General features: G+C 47.0%; 1 protein-coding gene across 1 annotated transcript in view; it reads right to left on the bottom strand.

Annotated features, from left to right (window-relative positions):
- Positions 1-22255, bottom strand: part of FDFT1 (farnesyl-diphosphate farnesyltransferase 1) — a 258645-nt gene that overhangs the window by 57911 nt on the left and 178479 nt on the right. The window contains exon 5 of the mRNA XM_069605736.1: positions 21355-21546. Coding sequence (XP_069461837.1) covers positions 21355-21546 — 192 coding nt within the window. The remainder of the gene's footprint in view (positions 1-21354; positions 21547-22255) is intronic.

The following is a 22255-nucleotide window of genomic DNA, read 5'->3' as shown; positions in this document are numbered from 1 at the left end:
GTCTCCCTCAAAAGGCATATCTAAAACTTTGTATTGTACCTCTGGTCTGCAGTAGGTACACTTAAGCCATGACTGTCGTCGTAATACGACCCCATTATTGACTTGCTTGAAGCCTGACTCAGCGAGGTCCACCGCGATGTTTATTGCGTGATTGGAGGCTTCCTCACCCTCTCGGACAAGTAACATCGCTGCCATCCTATGCTCTTCCGGAAGATGATCCAGCAACGGCGCTAGCCTGTGCCACATCTCTCTGTCGTATCTGGCTACAATAGCCAGAGAGTTTGCGGCCTTTACTGTGGTTGCTCCCATGGAGAGCACTTTTTTGCCAAAGGCATCCTGGCGTCTTGCTTCGTTTTCAGGCGGTGTCGTGCACTTGTGCTGGGCCTTCGCCTTCCTCGCCGCTGCCGCCGACACCACCGATTCCGGCGTTGGTTGGGAGGATAAACACTTGGGGGTAGACTCTGGAGCCTTAAACTTTTTCTCGAGGCGTCCTTTCACTGCCGGCTCCGAAAAGGGGTGACGCATTGTCTGCAACCCCTCCTTCCACACGTGGTCTAGTATTGGTATTGAGAACACAGACCTCCTCCTCTTACCCATGTGGTCGAACAAAAAACAGTCCTTTTTCTGTTCTTCCTGGGACAAACCAAATTCCTTACACGCCTTCTCCATCATAGAATGGTATGATGCAATGTCGTCCGGAGGGGACGGGTGAGCTGGGCTTCTTGGGGTTTCTAACTCCACCTCTGACTCCCAGGTTGGATCCCTGGAGGGGGATGATGAGATATCCGACATGGCTCCCCTGTCAGATTCCGAATCTGGCAGCTCACCTTCCTCTTGGGGTGAGAGTGCCTGAGATTGGCGTGCATAAGTGCGTCGGATGGGACGGGCCCGGCTCGTCGACGGGTGACTGTGGCAGGTTTGCCTGAGGTAGTCTCTGGTCCAACGACTGTACCAAAGACTGAAGCGTGGACAGAATTTCCAACGACAAAACAGATTGAGGATTGAGAAGAGGGGCAGATACTGGTATACCGGATTCCCTCTTCGACGACTCGTATCCCTAGGTCTGCCGGGCCAGCTATTCTCCCGCTCTCGTCCTCCCCTGAGGACAGCGACACAGCCTGTTCTTGCAGTAAAGTATCCGGGGGGGGTCGGATCAAAAACCTCAGGCCTCCAGGCTTCCTGGAGAAACCCCGTTGACGAGGCCACCGTCGCAGTCGTTGACGGTGGGACGGTGGATACCACATGCGTCAGTGGCAGGGTGGCCGATGACTGGACCGCCGTCGACGACGGTGACTTAGCAGGTGGTTTAGGCGGTCCCGCCTTTTCCACACTTGGCCTGCCTTTACTCGACTGGAAGTCGATCTATGGTGATAGCCCGAGGAGGATTTCGGCCTTTCCTTGTCATACTTTTTTGATGAAGATGACGATTTTTTCGACGAGGACTCTCTAGCTGAATGACTCCGAGATGACTCTTTTTCCGTCGGTCGAGATTTCTTCGCCGGTGGTTCCGACGAGGCAGCGCGGTGTGATGTTTTCGCCGATTGTGTGGAGCCTACCTCCGAAGGGGGGTATGCCCCCGCTCCATCATTCGGCCATGCCACCAGCCGACGATTTCGGTCTTTGAGGGTCTTTTGAGAAAAACCTTTGCATATGTCGCAGTTATCAGCCGAATGATGAGGGTGGAGGCAGTATATACAATCCATATGTCCGCCCCCCTCGTAAACCTTTTTCAAGCCGCACGTCGCGCATGGACGGAACAGCGCTTTTCCTGCCATGGAGGAAAAATGTCCTCGAACTACAACTCCAGGTACACAACCTTGTACAAAATAGTAAGACGACGCGAGGAGATCCCACTACTTTGGAGACGGTTGAAATCTGAAGGGGAGCCGCGGGGCCGGGCCTCTTATACTGGGACGGCCTACGGACCATGCGTAGGCGGGTCCTAAAAGGACGTAGATAGGACACAAAAGTGTCAGAAGTTTTCCTATAGGAAAAGGCTATATATGTGTACCGAGGGTCCCAATCTGACGACGGGGAATATTCTCAGCATGTGAATCCATGAAAGATCCAATGCTGGAGAACTTATCTTACCTTTTATTTAGTGGCACCAGCACACACCACCTTATTTGGGGTGCTGGGGAGTTACATTGCAACTACTTTCCCACTACTCCCATAACTTTTTGTTACAGTAACTAACAGACAGAAATGGCCGGTGGCAGTGGATACTTTGTCTACCTTTTTGTAGAAGTTACTATCAGGCTGATTTCTCAGCTGCAGTGCAGCACCCCTAGATGATAATTTTTCCAAAAAGGCCCCAGTCATCATCTTTCGCCATTTTTCATTTGTAAATTCCTTCTGGGCTCTCCTGATCATTCCGGGTGGGGGTGGGTCCTTTGTGAGTTTGGTCTTTGGCGGGATTCTCCTGTGAAGCCCGCTCAGGATCCAGTGCATCAGCCAAGGCAGTAAGTGAGGTAAGGTCCTGAAACGTCCCTGTCCTTCGTTTGTAGGTTTGTGCCTGGCTGAAACCAGTTTAAACTAGGCGTCTGACTGTGCTGCCGGACAGCCAGCCCCCAGGTGATTGGCAGGGTCAGAGAGGTGAATGAATGGGTGCCAGCATAGGTGGTGAGGATGTTTGGACTACAGGTACAGTCGACCACTGGAACTGGAAGTCCGAAGCAGAAGACAAGCAGAGGCGCCGGCAGCACATTCAACAACCGCACAAGTACCAGTGAAGCCATGCAGCTGTCCTGACCCTGTTTTCAACAACTTCCTCTTTTGGGTGGGTGGGAAAAATCAGCCTCAAGAATTTCTTCAATTCTCCTCCCAAGAGTCCCCTCAAGAATTCAGGACGAAGAAAACAAAGAATCTAACCAGCAATATCATTGCCTATTGGTGCTAAGAAAAAGGTGCCAAAAACATAAATCGCTGCTGGAGTCAAATAAATCCTTTGCTGCCCCCCTTCTCTCGGGTGCTGCCGCAGAAGTCCACTGAAGGTCCCACCTTTCATCACCACGACCAAGGAGCAGGAATCAGGGTCTTCATTGTTACAGCTGGAAGGCAACCAGTGACATTTTCAACTTCACTCTTCAGGTACTGTGGGGGTTGGGTTACATTTACCTTGGCCACTTTCAGTGCTCCTTTGCTTTGGGAGAGCTGTTTCTAACGTTTTTTGGGAGTTGCCCTCAATTCCATTGTGCAGGTCCTGCAACCTGTATTCCTAGAGGAAGGCTCCTCTTGAGCGTTTGTGCTTTCTACAGGCAGGAACAACTGACTGGTTACTTAACTTTTCTCTGAAGATTGTAAGATTGTCACCAGAACTGGTGATGTCCCGGTTTTTGCTTGTTTCCCAAAGGTCCATCTTCTTGATCCTACTGGCTTTGTCAATACTGTTTCCTCTACACCTTGAAATAGGAATACTTTTTTAGTTAGAATACAGACTGCCTAAATTCCTCTTGAAGAGTGTTACATTGTTACTTACCAGTTGCTAACTGTGTTCTGTCGTACCTTTACTTCACTTTAAAATGAATTCTGTAAAGGGGATACACAAGTGCTTTTATGTGAAAAGTATATGAAAAAAGGTACTCACCTGCATTATTGTTCCTTTTCTGAATCTATTCCACTTTTCAATTGAATTTTATTAGTAGTGTCTGCATTTTAGATTTGTTTGTGTGCATTGTGTATGTATAAAAGGGATACATTACCCACCATAATCGTATTGCTGATGCTTTTATCTGCTTAAATTCACATACTATGCACAGGCCGACATCTAGTGGTAGTCACAGAGTATTACATTATTTGTTTTTCGAAACTCGAAAAGGGATGGCAACAGGGCGTGTCAGTAATACTATCCCTAGTGTGAAGTCCCCTGTACTGTACCCATGGTCCTTCACGCGTTGAGGTCCCTTAGTTTGTTTTGTTTCCTACATGAGGTAGCATGAAATGTAGCACGAGTACAAATGTAATAAAGCAGATAAGGAGTGATCAAGCCAGAAAAAACATCTATGCACCTTCTACTCCAAGAGGGGAGGAAGGGTGGGCACAAGTGAATCTAAGCAGATACAAGCATCACAAATGCAATTGCAGAGAGTAATGTAACCCTTGTGAGGCTTGTGGCTCTGCTTAGATCACATGTTATGCATAGACTAGCAAGCAGTATTAGGAGACGGAGGTGGGTTGTGAGAAGGACCGGCAGAAAATAGATGTTTTAGGAACACTTGTCCCACCTGTGAATCTGCTTTAGAATGTGTGGTAATGCCATAATGCTGAGTAAAGGTATGTCTGGAACTCCATGTAGCTGCTTTGCAAATGGAGTCTAATGGGACGTTTGCAATAAAAACCAAAGTAGCTCCTGTACCTCTGGTGGAGTGAGCTCTTGGTGTGAAAGGCAGAGTTATTTGATGGGGAATAGCAGAGCTGTATGCATTATACTATCCATCTGGAGATGGTGTTCTTTGAAACGTGATCGTCTTCCCTGCCAGGTGCTATGGACGAACAGTTAATCTGTTTTTCTTAGTAGTTTTGTTTTGTTTACATAGTACAAAACTGCCCTCCTTACATCCAGTGTATGGAGGTATCTCTCAGCAGAGTTTGATGGATTTTGAAAGAAAGCGGGTAGTTCAACGGATTGGTTAACATGGGAATTTTGATATGAATATATGGGAAAACCTAGGGGGTGTTCTAAGTACTACTGTGCCCTTGTGGATAGAGTCTTGCAGTGAACGCTTGTAGCTCACTAATCCTTCTTACTGAGGTGATGGATACCAGAAAAAGGTGTTTTGGATGTTAGGTGTTTGAGGCTGGATTTGTGTATAGGCTCAAAGGGAGGACCCATGAGCTTTGAGAGTACAACATTAAGATCCTAACCTGGAGGCGGGTTGGAAATGGGGGAGGGGTACAGTCTCTTTACTCCTTCCATGAAATCCTTAACAGGAACTTTCCAACAGGACACCTTGTTTTGTAAGTGGTGTACGCGGACAGAGCCGCTAGGAGTTACTAGGCCAGACTCTAGTAAGTGGAGCATGTAGAGAAGAATGTGTTAAGGAGTACATTCAATAGAGTTCACATACTTTGATCGGGACCATATTACAAATATTTTCCATTTGTTGAAGTAGCAGTGCCTGGTGTTAGGTTTGCGTGCCTCCCGGAGCATTTTCCATAAACCTTTGAGGTAATTTTAAATGTCCAAACTCTGACTTCAGGAGCCAAGCTGCCAGGTTCATAGACTGAGGATGTGGGTGGAATGTTGTCCCCTCTAACCCCCCCATGGTGGGACAGCATGTTGTGGGGGCACGGGAGCTTGATTGGTTCACAGATCACCAGTTTGAGCAGATGTGGAAACCAAGGTGGTCTTGCCCACATAGGAGCACCAGGATTAGAGTCGCTTGTTCCTGGTGCATCTTTTGTAGGAGCGGTGTCAGTGGAAAAGCGTAAGCACATTTCCCTGACCAGCTCATCCACAAGGTGTTTCCCTTGGACCTGGGTGGGGGAAACCTGCATGCGAAGTCTGGGCATTGTGTGAATAGACTTGGGGCGAACAAGTCTAAAGGAGGATAACCCCAGAGTGAGAAGACATTGTCTAGAATTCCTCTGCTGAGTTGCCACTCGTGTTCCTCGGGTAGAGGATCTCTGCTTAGAGAGTCTGCTAGAGAAGTGAGTTCCCCTAGAACGTGTTGAGACACTAGGAGCATGTTCTGCTTGAGTGCCCACTTCCACATTTCTGGGATAGCCTGGACAGACTTGTAGAGTGTGCGCCTCCGTACTTGTTTATTTAGAACATGGCATTGGCGCTGTCTGCAAGAACTTCTGTTAGATGCAGTTGGAGAGCTTGCTGGAGTACCGCTAGTAGTTCTAGAACGTTGATATGGTTTTCGGCTGTGATCTGTGTCCACAGGCCATTAGCTTTGTGGGGAAGACAAGTGCCTCCCCTGTTATCATCCAGTCATTCAGATAAGGGTACACTGGGATTGATTGTCTGCAGAAGTGCACTGCCACTACTGCCAATACCTTGGTGAATACCCTTGGAGCTGAGGCTATGCTGAAGGGGAGCACCTAAAATTGGTAGCGTTGATTTGCTATTTTGAAGCGCAGGAATTTTCGGTGCACTGGGAACATTGAAATATGAAAGTATGCATCATTCATATCCAATGTGGCCATGTAGTCCCCTTGTTTTAGCAGTGGGATTAATTCTTGTAGCATTATGCAAAACATTTGTGGCTTGACATGTGTTTGCAGGGCGCAAGTCTAGGACAGGGTGCATTGTATGGTCTTTCTTTGGCACAAGCCTTTTCCAGCAGTGCTTTGACCTCTTCCAGCAGAATGCACTGTTCAGCCGGTGTTCTTTGACTTGGCGGGTGGTTTGGTGGTCTCTGTATGAGTTCTATCCAACAGCCTCCTGCTACGGTGGAAAGTACCCACTTGTTTGACGTGAACCCCTCACAAGCGTGGGTAAAATAACAAATGTGACCTCCTACTGGAGAAGCTTGGGAGGGGACCTGGAGCGAGTGGTTATTGCTTTCATGGGGCAGAGCCTCTGGTGGTGGAGGCTGTGCCTCTACTCCTAGACCTTCTGTACTCCCTTTGAAAATGCTGCTGGCAGGACTGGCCCTGCGTGGAACCCCAAGATGAAGTTTGTCCACCCTGACTATAGTTGGAGGACCGATGAATTTTGTCCTCGAAAGCGGCGCCTATAAACGTGCCTCTCTGCTTACTAACAAAAAAGGTTTGTTAGTAAGCTGTGCCAGGGATTTGAAGGTGTCGTACTCTTCTATAGCACTCTTCAGTGCATCCTCGACTGCTTTCCCAAATAAGGCGTTTGGTTCGATCAGCATATTAAACAGGGTGGCTTGAGTTTCCAGCTTAAAGCCAGATTTTCTTAGCCATGCATGGTGCTTAATGAGAATACCGCCAGCTAGTATATGGCCTGCATCTGCTGCGTCCAGATTATTCTTCAGTATGCAATTTGCCACCTGCTTACCCTCAGCAACTGTTTAAAAGCTGTGTTTTAAAGGGACTTTGGGACAGAGTCGATTTGTTGTAAGAGCTCGTCCCATTTGTGGCAGTTGTAACGTGCCAAAAGCGCAGTGTTATACTTACTTGGTATGCAGCCTAGGCAGCTACTTTCCTGCCAAGTGTACATATTGTTTTGCTCTCCTTGTCAGGAGGGGCTTCAGCAGAGTCTAAGGGTGTTCATGTGGTTGTTAAAATTGACCCAAGATGTATAATGGGTTGGAGGTGGCTGGTCTGAACATCTTTTCAATACGGGGGTTAACTGCCCTCGTAAGGTTAGGGGTAAAAAATTTAAGGCTGAATGTGCCTCTGGGTGGACTGCAGGAGTGGTATAAACTGTGCTGCAGACCTCTTATCTCCAAGGATGCCCTCTACAAAGTCCTTGTTGACTTGTGCCTCTTGGGTATCGATCTTAAAATGTTCGGCAACCTTTAAAAGGAGCTCATTATACTGCAGCCGATTATCCACAAGGAGTCAGCCACGGGTTTGTCATGATGGTCTGGAGATTGTATGAAGTAGACGTCATCATAATACTGGTCTGTGTCATCTATGTCCCCTTGGTCTGCTACTGATCTAGGGTCTTGAGAGCCTGAAGTGTCAATATAGTATAGGTCTTCAGGCATTTCATGTGAAGTACTTGGCTGGGCACTGTCTAGTTGTGGTCTTTTGGCAGTAGGCTGGTTTTTAGCTGCCTCCCCCTGGGATGGCTCTTGGAGGTTGGCGAGTTGATCAGGGTGACCATCAAAAGTCAACAAAGCATGAAATTCTGCTCATTACTTTGTAGAATTGTTCAGGGGTCCATTCAATGAGGCTTTGAAAACCTGTGCGAACAGGGGTAGAGATACTCTGATTGTGTGGGGTTGTTTGTGCTGCATTGCCCCTAAAAGGGTGTCACTAAAGACAGAGGGTTCTTTAGCCTTTGAAATGGGGGATATGGGGAGTATGTGCATCAAAGATTTTGTGTTGGCCTGCAGGGCCTGATGGGCCCAGCGCTTAGTTTTACAGTCCTTTGGTGTCTTGGGCTGAAATAAGTTTGCAGAACCTGGGATATGATATGATATGATATGGTATTTGTAACGCGCCTATACACAAGTGTTTCAAGGCGCGACGAGGCAGGGAGGGAGGGAAACAAGGGGAAGACAGACAAACGATCCTACTAGGCCAGGTGTCATTCAGATTGGGCAAGTGCAGAGGTAAGGGGAAAAGGAGAAAGTGCAGGGGGAGGAGGTGGGGGGGAAAGTGCAGTACACGGTAAGTAGCGTAATAAAATAATAAATAATAAATAAAAGGGCCAGCTGGTGGCAAGTGCGAGGTAAGTGCAGAGCAAGTGCTAGGAAGGGGGCTGTAGGGATACAGTGACAGTCCCACAGTGCAGGGGGAGCCAGGGAGGCAGTGCAAGTGGAGAGTGGCTGGGCCCTGGACCGAGGTCGCTGAGAGTGGCCAAGATGCAGGTTCAGTGCAGAATTTCAGTGGGGAGTTAAGCAGGTTTAGCAGGGGAGAGGGAGAGAGAAGGCAGAAGCGAAGAGGAAGGTTTTGAGGTGCTTCCGGAACCGGAGATGGTTCTCCTCAAGTTTCAGGGAGGCAGGAAGGCTGTTCCAGAGGGAGGCCCCTGCTGCGGAGAGAGATCTACCCCCAGCTCGTTGCTTCGAGAAGCGGCTGACCATGAGGGAGTTGGAGACGGATGAGCGAAGGGCTCGTGAAGGAAGATATTTAGGAAGAGAGAGTTGAAGGTATTTAGGCCTCAGGCCCCAGAAGGCCTTGTGGACAATGCAGAGGGTTTTGAACTTAATCCTCGCAGCCACTGGGAGCCAGTGAAGAGATTTCAGTCCTGGAGAGATACGGTCCCTGGGCTTGAGGCCAAGGACAAGTCTCGCAGTTCTGTTCTGGATAAGTTGCAGAGGGCGGAGAGTGGAGGCAGGCAGATTAAGATAGAGGCTGTTACAGTAATCCAGCCTTGAGAGAACCAGGGCTCGGGAGACAGTGAGCTTCTGGGGGAAGGAGAGGAAGGGAAGAATACCTCTGAGGTGGTGCAGCTGGTAGTGTGACTTCTTAGAGACGTCAGATATATGAGGAGAGAAGGAGAGTGTGGAGTCGAAGATGACCCCAAGGTTTTTAGCCTTGCAGGTAGGGGCAGGAAGGGGGCCAAGGGAGGCCGGCCAGAGAGCTGCAGGGAAGGAGGGAGTGGGTGTGCCGATGAGTAGAATCTCAGTCTTACTGGCGTTAAGGCAGAGGTCATTGGCGGCACACCATTCCTGGATAGCAGACAGACAGTCGGAGATGAGGGAAGAAGAGGAGGAGGCCGAGGGTAGCCTGAAAATGAGCTGGGTATCGTCCGCATAGCACTGGAAGTGGGGGCAGAGAGCGGAGATGCGGTGGGCAAGGAGTGCCAGATACTGGTTGAAAAGCAAGGGAGAGAGGTTGGATCCCTGGGGGACACCACAGGTGGAGAAAAAGATGTCGGAGAGGAAGGAGCCCATTTGGACCTGGGAGGGTCGACCGGAAAGGAAAGAGGTCAGCCATGCCAGAGCCTGACCAGTGATACCCAGGTTATCACGGAGACGGTTGAGCAGGATGGAATGGTTGACAGTGTCAAAGGCAGAGGAGAAATCGAGCAGAATGAGAACACAGGGAGTGTTGGAATCGAGGTTCAGGAGCAGGTCCTCACGGATGTTCAGGAGAGCAGTTTCCGTGCTTCTGGCTGCTCTGAAGCCGGATTGATGGTCATGAAGGTTACCAACATATTCAGCATGGAGGTTAAGCTGGGAGATGGCCAGTTTCTCCAGGAGCTTGCCCAGGAAGGGAGTAATGGAGATTGGGCGATAGTTGGCCGGGCAGGAGGGGTCGGAAGAGGGTTTCTTGAGGAGGGGGTGCACAAGGGAGTGCTTGAGGGGGGATGGGAAGATGCCTTTCAGGGCGGTCCCTGGGGAGGTAGAGGTTGCACACCCTGTGGGAGTCCTTCCAGAAGTTACAGGAAGGGCAACATTTCAATGGTTTGTTTTCCATAGTACGGAAAGATGGCAGCTAGTCGATGGACATGAAGAATAGGGAAATAAGCATTCTTTAAAAGGAAAGAGGTTATGACTCCCCCCCCTCCCCCCCCCCCTCACTCTCCCTACTGTTAAGGACTGAGGCTTGTTGAGGCCTAAGTAGGCTGCAGTCAAAGTTTGTCGAGATGGTCGAAGCAGTAGTTGACGAAGAATCTGTCCTTGCAAGCCATTGCCAAAGATCTTATGGCAGTACGGCCTCAAAAGGATAGGAAGAAATCTAACTTTTAAAGCTTGTATAATCAATGATGTTAGCCAGAAAGAAGGAACTCTGCAACTTGCTTCCGACTATGCTGCCGGAAGAAAAATCTGAGGGACCTCAACGCGTGAAGGACCATGGGTACAGTGGACGTCGCACTAGGGATAGTATTACCGACACGCCCTGTCGACGTCCCTTTTCGAGTTTCGAATACAAATAATAGAATAGTCCGCGACTACCACTAGATGTCTGCCTATGCATAGCATGTGATCTAAGCAGGTTCAAAAGCCTCAGAAATAAATATATTTTAATATAACTTTACCCAAGTGTTTCCTTGGATCTGTGTGTGTATCGATTTCTTTGTATTGCTCTACAGCTCACACTGCTCCCTCCTAAGATAAGCCTGGCTGCTCAGCCACTCTACCGACTAGTGTACTACAGGCCTATATGAAGAGTTGGGTCCCTAATACCAAAAGATAACTCTTATGATGAAGTCTAACCACAGTTAGACTTTAGAAAAATGTCCAAACAAGTGTTTATTATTGCAAGTGATTGTTTTATGGAGAGTGTATCTAATTAAACAATTCTTTTGTGCAAGACCCACATGCAATAAGCATGGGTGGCGTTTGAATGATTGACCTGCCATTGGCTGACCACCCCTATTTGAATGACGCTTGGTGTGCGAGATTGGGTGCCATTGTTCACTCACTGCTTCTTCAGGGGGAGAAAAGCAGACCCCCACTTACTCACTCACCTTGTCAACAGCTGGAAGTCTGTACCAGCATTCCACTGCTGCTCGTGGAAGGACCAATGCTTTGCACCTGGATCCTCTGATGTGCCCAAGTATCGTACAGCGAAGCTTTGCCTCTCCACGAGCAGAAGGGACCCTCTGCAGCTCTCTTTGCCACTGATTTGCTGGGGACAGCTGTATTAGTTCCTGCTGCAAGGCCTTATTTGCCTGAAGCTCCAGATTGTGCATAGATGGTGCTCCTTCACTGCCAGGATTCCGAAGACCTTTTGTGCTGAACATACCCAAGAATCTTAATCATTACGCAAGTGCCCTGGCTCTCCCTTCTCCGACTGGAAGGCTCTAGGGGCCTGTGCTGCCTTTGTTCCTGCAAACACACCATAAAACTCTCCTCACAGTAATTTTTCTGTGGCTGGCTCCTCTCTGGTGGAACTTCAACCATCCTTCAATATTCATTTTTCCTTTGGTGTCTCCAAGCATGCCTTCGTTAGGGCAGAATTCCATGGAGTTCTTTTGCTTAACTTGAAGAATCCCCTCTGCTTTTGTCCGGAGCTGTTTGACTCTCTTTCTCCCAGCCAGACTTAATGCAAAGCCTGAAAAAGGGTACAAAGTTCATTCATTCACTGCTAGTTTTCTTTTTCCGAAAGAATAGGGGAGTGGGGTGGGTAAGGGCTTTTAAGTGGTGGGGAGTAGGGAATAAATAAAAGAGGAGGCAGGCTTGAGTGTGCAAACCCCCCCTCTCCACCCCTTCCCCAAATAATTTTGATGAGTTTTCTTGGCCCACAAACGTTGGCCAAAAACTCAGTAGAACCCTGAAAAAGTGTTGCTCTGTGTTTTAGTTGTGTGTGTGCTCCTCCTGCTTGAGAGTACATTTGACTCCTACTGCATGGGCACCCAAAGTTAGCCCTCAGTCTCCAAATGAGTATACCCTCTTTCCATTAGTAATGTGGCTAGGCCGGTATTGGCTTTGGAGGGAGAAAGGGAGAGCAAGAGAGAGCAAGAGAGAGCAAAATGTGAGTAAGCAAGGGTGGGCGGGGACAAACTGCAGTCGCACCATGAAGCCCTCACAGGGAAATACGGGGGTAGGGGATGCATCGTGTGTATGTGTGGAATGCATTATATAGCTAGCCGATTTGCAATTTCGATGTAATCTATTTAGGGGCTTCTTTTATATTACAGGGTTATATAAAAGAAGGGATTTTGAGGTAAAGGAGTACATTACGATTTCACTGTAAATAATATGTCAAATACACACTTAAATGAAACTGAATATGCATTTATTGCCAGTGCCCAAGTTTACACCCCAACATGTCAATGATTCTGTACACAGTAACAATCATCCCCTTGCACTGGATTGTTAGAATATGTTGCCAGGTCCCTATTGTTTCCAGGATTTTTCAATACTTTTCACAACTCCACCTCTAATGTAGATAATAGGTATATGATGCTACACCCCTAAAAATTCGTTTTAATACATACAATGGGGTTAGCAGTACCTCTTGTGAAACATGAAGGGAAGACAGTAAAATAGAGGGATTACTCATGGGAATGACTTGCGGGAAGCCTGGCCTTAAGGAATGAGAAGTAGCTCCCTGTAGATAAGCACAGAGGACCTACTTGAATACTATCTTGGAATTCTAGGCTTTCTACCCTCTTTTTAAGACGGCAAGCCCGAACTGGGAAAACAATAGAAATCTTTACAAGAGATGTGGCTGCGGGAGAAACCACTGATTGATGGTTTCTCTGCCTACCTTAATCCAGCTGTGAAAGGAATTAAAGGCAGTCCAAAATCCGGCTTGTTAACCATCATAAGAAATGGGCTGGATTGGAATGTGTCAGAAAACCAAAACCTGAGCCCGTACATTCAACATCTAATGATTGCTCTACAGACTAGGACAGTGACTATCTGCAAGTGGTTACTATTAATAAACATCTATTAGAACCCGGCAGAATCAGAGACGCTAAATCTGGTCGACCAAGTAACTAAACTAATAGATCAAGAAAAAGCAAGGCTATTCTTTGGCATCCACTCTTTTTGGACTTTTTAGCTCAGATATGAAAGAGGCCTTAAATAGTTCAATAACCTATAACCCAAGGATTAATGGAGTGTCGTTGGGTTGGATGTTGTATGCAGATCTAGACCAAACAACAATAGGCCTTCAAAAAAGCCTGGAAAATCTACAAAGTACACAGATCAAAATGGACTAGAAATAGGCAAGATTGTACGTAGTTACCCTGTGGGAGACTACACCAGCCTTGTCCTCTTGGCAATAGGTAACCTAACCTTTGGTATAAGCCTGTACTACACAAGTTGGAAGAGTGAATGAGCAGCCAGGCTCATCTCAAGGGGGGTCAATGTGAGCTGTAGGGTTGCAACATAGAGTTTCACAGTGACAAGTATTCAAATAACACTTATACCCCAGGTTTCTTGATAAAATAATTATTTATTAATCAAAGTTCGTTTTAAAATAAGCCTTCTTTAGAAGGGAGAAATTGTCAACAATAAAAATATACTTCAAAATACCCTCATTCAGTTCAGTAAAGTAAGTAGATACCCTTTTGGAATGGCACACAGCATTTCCTACACCCTCAGGTGGCTTCAACAGCTAGGACACTGTGGACATTAATAGATCACTTATTATCCTTTAGCTAATACAGATGTTGTGGCAAAAAGGAAAAGGTTAAGGAAGGAAACAATGGTTAACAAGTTTCTCAAACAGGTACGCACTTTTGAACCCCCCCCCCCCCCAATGCAATGTAGATTAACCCTTTCCCAGCTATATAAGTAAGGCATGTATGACTTTTTGGAGGGATAGTTAAAACACAAAAGTCAGAGGTTAGAACAGTCTTCAGGGAGCCAAGCGAGCCAATGTCACTTGAGCAAAGTCTAGGAGAGCTGAAGGACTTCTTGAAGGTAGGTAAAAGTCGTGCACAATGTTAAAAGAGTTTGTTGAAAAAGAAATCACTCTTGAGCCACAAGCTTGGAGGTTTGTGGAGGGCAAAGATGCAAGCAACTCTGCAAAGGGTGCCAATGCAAGTTTCAACGGAGAGCTAGCAAGCTACACAGATAAGAGGTAAGTAACCCCTTATTTCACAATACCTTCGGTCTGAGGTATGCTTCCAGCTGGCTTCTGGTCCTGTTGTAGGTCCTGCAGATCCTGTTGTTCCTGGGCCTCAGTCGTGGAGACAAGAGGGAGTACGTCTGGGGACTCCTGCACTACGGTTCGAAGGTCAGTGGCAGCAATGGGCTCAGTTCAGATCAGCAGCACTTCGCAGTTTCAGCTTCTCGCGAATAGCACCACTGCGGCTCTCGGGCACCTTGTGGGCTTTCCTTGCTTCTGGGGTCCAGCACTCAGTTGAGGGGGCTCAGGCTTGGTCAGTCCTGCTTCAAGTTTGCCTGAAGGTCTTCCTGGAGCTCGGGTCCTGTGATGCACTGGATTCTGTCGATCCTGTCCCCTGGCACTCAGTTCCTGCAGCAGCAATGGAAGTACAGCCAGCAGAGAGAGGGGTTCCAGTCGAGTTCATCTTGGAGTCGATTGGTCCCACCAACCCAAGTGGAGAAGTCTTCCTTTGCCAGGCTTCTCTCGTCGAGGCAAATTCAGAGCTTCAGCACAGCAGCAGGGTTTCACCGGGCAAACCAACGGTCCAGGAGTTGCAGCAAACGTCTCTTCCAATTACTTCTTCAGATTCCTTCATCCACTGGTCGACTGCCTTCCAAGCCAAAAAGCCTCCTTTCATGCAGGTTTCTCCCATTCATTTGCAGGCTAACTGTCACTCACACAGCAGGGTGCATCCCTGTAATCAAGGGAAGATAGCACAGGGAGTTTCGGGAACCTCCCTTGCTTCCTGCACTGCCAGACACGCTGGAGCCAGAGGCGGGTTTCACCAGTGAATCCTGCCAAAGACAAAAGGAACAAAGGGACCAAACCAGGTTTGGCGCACAGAGTAAATCTCAAGAAGGACCTGTCCAACAAGAAATGTTGAAAAAAGAAGATCAGGCCATTTTGAGAAAATGGGCACCCCTGGGTGCAATACTGCAGCTGCAAACGAAGCCTGCGTTAAAAACACACAATGGTTGGAAAAAATAAACTGCCACCAGCCATTAATTGTAGAAAGGGTAACCTAAAAATGGTACATTAGAAGATAGACAAAGGGGATACTAAGTAACCAATCCAGCACCCTATTGTAAGATAGTGTGTGCTGTGTTTATAGTGTATAAAGTTACAAATGTAAGTAAAGTAAATTTCACTTCACTGCTCTGGGAAACAGTAGTTATCCAAGACCAGGTATTTAAACCATAGCAGAAATCCAAAGGACTTCTCTGTGGCACTGCACGGAGGATGCTGTGTGCCACAATGCAAACAAATAATGCCCATGGAGTTTTTCAGACTCCAAAACTAAAAGAAATGGAGTTCAAATAAAAGAAAAATGCATGAGAGGGTGGGAAAAAGGGCTCTCTCTCTCTCCAGGATAAAAATGTAATGTCCTAAAGTCCAGAAAAGGTGCTAGGGGTCACTAAGGAAGAAGGGAATTAGCACATTTGAGAATTCTTCCTCACAGTGGTGTTGCAGAATCTTGGCGGAAAGAAAAAAACATTTTGGCTGAAGTTTGAGAAGAGCGTCTATGAGAGTTGTGACTGTCAAAATATCTCGGAATGTTTATAAATGCAAATACGGATGATAAACCATTGAACCTGGAATTAAGAAGGAAAACAAAGAATTTGAGGGCACAGGCTCAAATGATCCAGAGGAAATATGGTAAAATTCTCACTACTCCCTATTATTCGATTTCATCAACAGAAGGCGATTCCAGTGCTAACCTATGGGGCTCAAAACGCCCCAACTATTTCTTGGGAAATTTGGGAAATCCTCGAAGGTATCTATTGGAAAAAGATCCTGGGTTTAACAAATTCGATACCAATGGCATCAATAAAATGGAAGCTGGGCCTCCTTTCTATCTATGTACGCGAGGATAAGGTGGAACCCTTTTCCGCTAACGGAAAATAATTATGGAAGACTGCCCGGCCTAATATGAAATCTTCAAGGAAAAATCTGGGTTTCACTAGATGAGTTACTGAGTACCTGGTTTGCAAATTGTAAACAAATATTGAATGATATTGGCTCTAGTGAAAAGCAGCTGAAGATAAACATCGGCAAGACAAAACAAAAACTGTGGTGTGCAGACTGGAACCAAACAGAACAGAAAGAAAGCTGGTAGCTTTGAAATTAGGAAGCATGGCGAAAAATAACAGGTGTCTGAACTTAATTCAAAAATATGTGACAAAGTTTCCGAACCCAATATAACTAAATGTATTCCTTGGGTTTCAAGCATCCTGCATGCTAAAGATGTTCTCTTCGCTAGAAGCCAAAAAGTAATCACTGACCCATTTTGTAGATATTGCACGGAGAAAAAGGAAAGTCTGCCACATCTATTACTGGAATGGACAACTAAGGCCACAGAGCATGTCATTTGGGGGAATTAATTGAAAATTCGCCATTTTTGGACAGAGACAAGGGGAAAGGATTTCACATTAATCATTGCACCGACAAACATTTTCAAGACATTTTGCCTTAGAAGTGGGTTTATTCAGATGTTTAAGGGGGGCTGGATGGCTAGTTCTGCGAAACAGAAGGTGGAGGCTCGAATAAGATAGTGATGAAGTCGACCTATGTTTTCGAGGTGACAACTCGCCACTGACCTTTCCGCATGAATTGGCTGCAAGAACTCCCCTCTTTCTTATTTTCTTGGTTCTTTTTTTAACTGTTTTCGTACAAGGAGATATGCGCGAAAGGCGAAATGTGACTCCTACCACAGGCTTGGTCTTGACGCCATAGAAGATGTTCATCACTCTGAACTTTATAATAGCTGGTATACGTACATGAACGCGGTGGTGAGGAATAAAGAGAATTGCAGTTGCTATGTGTGTTCGTTGATAACGCATGCGTCGGATCCACCCAAGGTCCTAGTGCCACCGGAAGTACCAATTTTAGAGGCACAATGCCTAGTACACCTTGCACTATGTGGGCTCAGAGGCACTTTCCATGCGCACAATGTAAGGCTAGAAAATTGTTGATCCAGATCGCCTAAAATGCAACGACAATCCAAAGAGCAACCAATGCCTGAAAAGACCCTACTTGGTGATGCAAGGACTAAAATGCACATAAATGGCAAGAAACAATAAGCTGCATGGCATAGGGCCTAATAGGCTATGAAGAAGGGGTATTGGCACAGGTAGAAGCAACAACATACTGGACTGAACGCATCACAAAACCAACCTGGATTGAAGCAATGGAGAAACCAGTGAAAGTGCACAGGGAAAAAACATGAACTTTTCCTTTACAGTGCTGGTACGATACCTGTAGGGTTCAACGAACATTGTAATAAGACTCTGCTCATTCCTGATCTCAAGAATGCACAGCAGCACTGATGGATTACAACTGAGTGTGTAGCCAACAGATATACTAGAACCTCAACATCACAGAGGGGCTATTGTTCGCCAACACTCTGCACTCATCCCTACATGTAATCACAGAAGTACATTTATAGGGGGGGGCAACAGAGTCTTTTACCCCCACCACCTTTCCAATTCCGGAGAAGAAATGAAAAACCTGTTGCCACAAACCCTCCCTGGTAAAGAAAAATGAAAAATTGCAGAGGGCGAGGAGAGCAAACTATCTGTCCAAAGACTCTCAAACTTACTCGAGGAAATCCCAGGTGAATACTCTTTAGCAAGCGGAAACTTTCTTTGCCTCATTGCTACTACCTGGTGTGCAAGCTGTGGCCAACGCTGAATGGCTGCAGATTGTCAGCTTGCAACCGATCGAATTGGCTAACGACACTAAGCAAGGGTTCAATGTCATCAAGGATGAACTCAGCGCTCCAAGGCTGGTGATGATGCAGAATCGATACGTCCTGGATATGCTTACTGCTATGGAAGGCAGCGTGTGCAAGAAAATCAGGAATTCTTGCTGCACGTTCGCCCCTCCCAGAAATGCTTAGAATGGCTCTTTGTCGCACATTGTCAAAGCTGTACACAACCTGGGAGTGTGCATGAAAAAAGAAGCTGGCATACAAAATAAAGACTGGTTTGATCTGACTTTTTCTTGAGCTCCATCCTAGCTGGGGGCGATTGCGAAGATGCTTGTGCCCGTCGTTATTTTAGTCATTTTTTGCACATGCCAGATGGGACTCCGATGTTGTGCCAAAGCAGTGCCCAATAGCACAATAGCACAATGATGATGGTCTCTATTGGGGTAGCACCCAAAGCACTTTGCGGTACTACAGAGAGCAGTACCCAAACAGACGACCCAAACAAACCCCGCATGGTAGAGCTTTATCACCCCTTACAGCCCCAGGGCACAGTACCTACACCCCCATCAGACCCCGATAATTACACAGAGCACTGGTTCTACTTAGCTGGGGATGGGGGTTGTATCTACATGACATGTACCCCAGAAGAAAATACCCAGTCTAGGGCCAGCTTGCAAAATGTATGTTGAACATGGGTTTCAACAGACGGGTCACCACTATTCCTGGAAGCTGAAAGGTTTGGGAGGGTGTGAAGGGGTGCGGGGAGCATAGAGAACATATATTGGAATTTAGAGGCCAACATCACTGCATGGGAGTTAGTTATTTTAGGATAAACGAAGGGGGAAATGTTGGGAAGGAGAGCGGTTCATCCTACCCCCCCTAGGCGATATCAAATGAGAAACACACACAGAGAGCACATCCAGCGAGCAGGGGGGTGCACAATCACCTTACTGCATGCATTACAAGCTATATGTAGCTATGGGTGCATACGCCGTCTCAGCAAGTGGCAGCTATCTTAGAAGTAGGCCCAAGCGTGGCAAACATCAGTTTGTGTATTAGTATTAGATCCCCTTGCATGAGCGCGAACATCACCCCCACCCAGGCCAGGTCTCACCACAAAATTCTCCATAGTTCTAAGAAAGTTACAAGCTCTCGCACCCGGGAAAGAATGTGCCCTGCAAGATCATGAGAAGTGAGCAGAGCGCCTCTTGGCCTTACCATACCACGGGACAGATAGCGAAGCCCTCCTACCCCCAACAATCCCCACATGAGAAATACAGCTTTGCCATGCTTTCATCCCATGACCCCGACATGCCATGGCACCATCCAAACCTAGACCACACGTCAACACCTCTCGATCGATCACCAAGACCAGAAAGCAAGGCTATCATGCTGTCATGATCTCTGCTTCCAAAAGGTCAGGGTTTTCCCAACTCCCTTGGAAGCAGATCCATAACCCAGGTTCTGAGTGCCAACCAGTCCCAATTGGGACCTTTTGGACCCAGTCCTGGCGCCAGTGGCACCAGGCTCATAAATATGCCCAGTCCCAGCGCTGGAAGCGCCGGGCTCATAATGCTTGGGTGGACTTACCTGCAGCAGACCATGCTGCTTACTTGCCTGCCAGTTGAGCCTCTGATCCTCTTCTGTTTGGAACTACTTTTCCTGTTGGGTGGGGCAGGAGCCACTCCCTAGGTTCAGAACACTGGAACTCTTCTGGAAAGCAGGAACTCTTTTCTTACCTAGGCGTGGCAGTGGAAGGAGACACCTAAGCACTACAGGAGGCTATTTAAACCACACCCGATGGATGAATCTTGCTTTGCGTTATTCTGCATCCTCTGCAGCAGAACGCTCATCGTGTCTTCTGCAGCTGATCCTGGCCTAAGGAAAAAGGCTTAACATCCTGAATCCAGTCTTCAGCAACACCTATAAAGACAAGAAAGAACAGGTTAGCATTACGGTCTTCAGTGACAGCGCTTCACTTACCTGGTCCATCGGCTGTCACCAACGCCTCGCGCTGCATTCCGGCATCTGAAAGACAAAGGCTTACCTACTCTTCGTGCGCTCCGGAGGTCTTCGCACTGCATTCCGGCATCTGAAAGACAAAAGCTTACCAACTCTTCGCATGCTCCGGAGGCCTTCGGCGCTGCATCCCGCATCTGAAAGACAAAACAAGGTGCGTTTAAAGACATTGGGGAACTTTAATACTCACGTGCCATTACTCCTTTCCACATCTAACCCAGTGGGTATTCCGGCACCCTGCAGCCGCTCCGAACTTGTACCTGCAAAATAAAAAGACAGAGCGCATCGTGAAGCAGGCAACAAGCGCTTACTTACGTGCTTCCAGGCGCTTCTATTCATCACACTGGCTCCATCTTCAACTCACTGCAGCCCGTCATCCGCCATCGCCGGAACCCTGTAAAACAAGAGACATCATTACTAAAGACTTTTAAAGACATTAGAATTACTCGAAACTTACCGTTTGTGCAGTAAACGACGGACAGCAGTCCTCTGAAGTCAAGAGGCCTGCTCCCCTTATCCAGTGAAGAAACTGGTCACAGCACCCTGCCGCGAGGCAGATGGAGAGCACGGCGTTCACTTACCTAAGGTGAGAGCGTTAACCTTTGGGGTTCTACAGGAGAAGAGAAAGGGAAGAAGAGAGAGACATTCAATAACCCAGTTCATTAATCCCATATTTTCTATCTGCAGACATCTTACCCTTCGAGTCAGACATACAGTGCACAGAGATCCAGCCCAAAGAGCCAGCCGTGTGTTACACATCACCTTTGAAGATACGGTATACGCCCAGTCAAGACCGGCGCCTCTACGGGAATCAGGTGAGCGTTACACATGCCTTCATAAATCGGTCACGTGATTTGTGCAGAGAGGTGCAGGGTAGCATCAAAATTGTAGCCTAAAACTAAAGTGGAGGACCTTGGGAGTTGCTGATCTGTCTGGGAGCGAGTGAAGCGTCTGAGCTATTGGGACCTCGGCTATGCCCCCCCGGTCCTCCCCTAAACACACCAACACCCCCCCCTTATGTCCACCCCCGCCAAGACCTTCGCTGTATCTGCCAAGTGCTTGTTAGAATGATAAAATAACATTGTTTGTGTTAGTCGCCAATTCATTGTTTGGCCAACTTAACTATCTCAGCAGCACCCACGTAGACTGAGGTGAACAGATGATGGACCCATGGCCTGGCATCCCATATAGAGCAGGCCCTATATGTAAAGAGCTTGTGGGGTTCAGATTGGGCCTTTTTCCCTAGCGGGCTGTATTTTTTTCTGGTGCGAGTATGCAGGGACGTGCCTTCACCTTCCAGAACGGGAGGTAATGTTATCAGTTTTCACCAAAGGCAGACCTATTAAAATCAAATAGTTAAATGGAAGAAGTTATGAAAAAAAAAGTATATTAAGAAGGTTCACTAAGATAATGCTTGGAGAACAACAGTTTATACAGGTTATCTGTTGCACACATTCACTTCTCATGCTCTCTGTATGACATCACCAACACATTGCTTGTGACTTATCTCATGGACATATTTTTCTTACCTCTCTGGGCCAGAACTCTCGTCCCTCCAATTCATCCTCCAGATAATCCCGAATAATGTTGGTTTTTTGAAGGAACAGACCCATGGAATTTGAGAGCTGTGTGTCCTGGCCAACAATAGGGTCTTCAAACTCTGAAGCAGAGAACAGCTGGGAAAGTCCAATGCCTACGAGTCCAGCAACATAGTGGCAATACTAGAAGACAAAAAAATTTCTCTAAAAGATCAGTAGTGTCATTCTAAAAATAAAATACATTTTGAAAACTTTAAGCACTTTGCTTGGCATTTTAAGAAGAGGACTGCTAAATGCCGCTAAATACGCACTATATGGTTTTTGCCATGCCACAAAACACGATCCATTTGCAAAGAATAGAATTATGAATGAAATTAATCGCTCATATTGTGCTTCATATTGGACTCCCCCCAGCTTCTAAGTGCGGGACCGGTTATCAAACCCATGTTGCAAGGCATAGTCTTGTTCCTAAAATGAGCACCTTGCCCCCAAGAAATCCTTTTGATTTGGTTTTGATTACTGGATTGTTATGGCATCAAATCATAAAACAATCTCACCTGCCATTCGTGGCATTTAGGATGGCGGTCATATAGATTTCATCAATTGCTCAAGGCAAACCATTTTTATACGATGGCCAGGAGAATAATAATTTCGCCCAAGTGTATTCCGTCACCTTTGTGGGCCCATTACCAAGTTAAAAGTGTCTACATTGCCATGTTGACTGCAGAGGCAAGGCAGGAAAACATGGGATCAACCGTTTTAACTATCACTGAACTGCACCTACTCACTCAACAGCTGTCACAATATTGTATTTGGGATCGGTTGGCAACAGGAAGCATGAGTCCTGCACATATCAGGTTTTCATTATCTTAGGTTCTGTAGGCCCACCTTT

The sequence above is a fragment of the Ambystoma mexicanum genome, chromosome 4p (genome assembly GCF_040938575.1).
Source record: "Ambystoma mexicanum isolate Mex_15411 chromosome 4p, UKY_AmexF1_1, whole genome shotgun sequence".
Taxonomy (NCBI): Eukaryota; Metazoa; Chordata; class Amphibia; order Caudata; family Ambystomatidae; genus Ambystoma; species Ambystoma mexicanum.
This window is presented reverse-complemented; position numbering and strand designations above follow the sequence as displayed.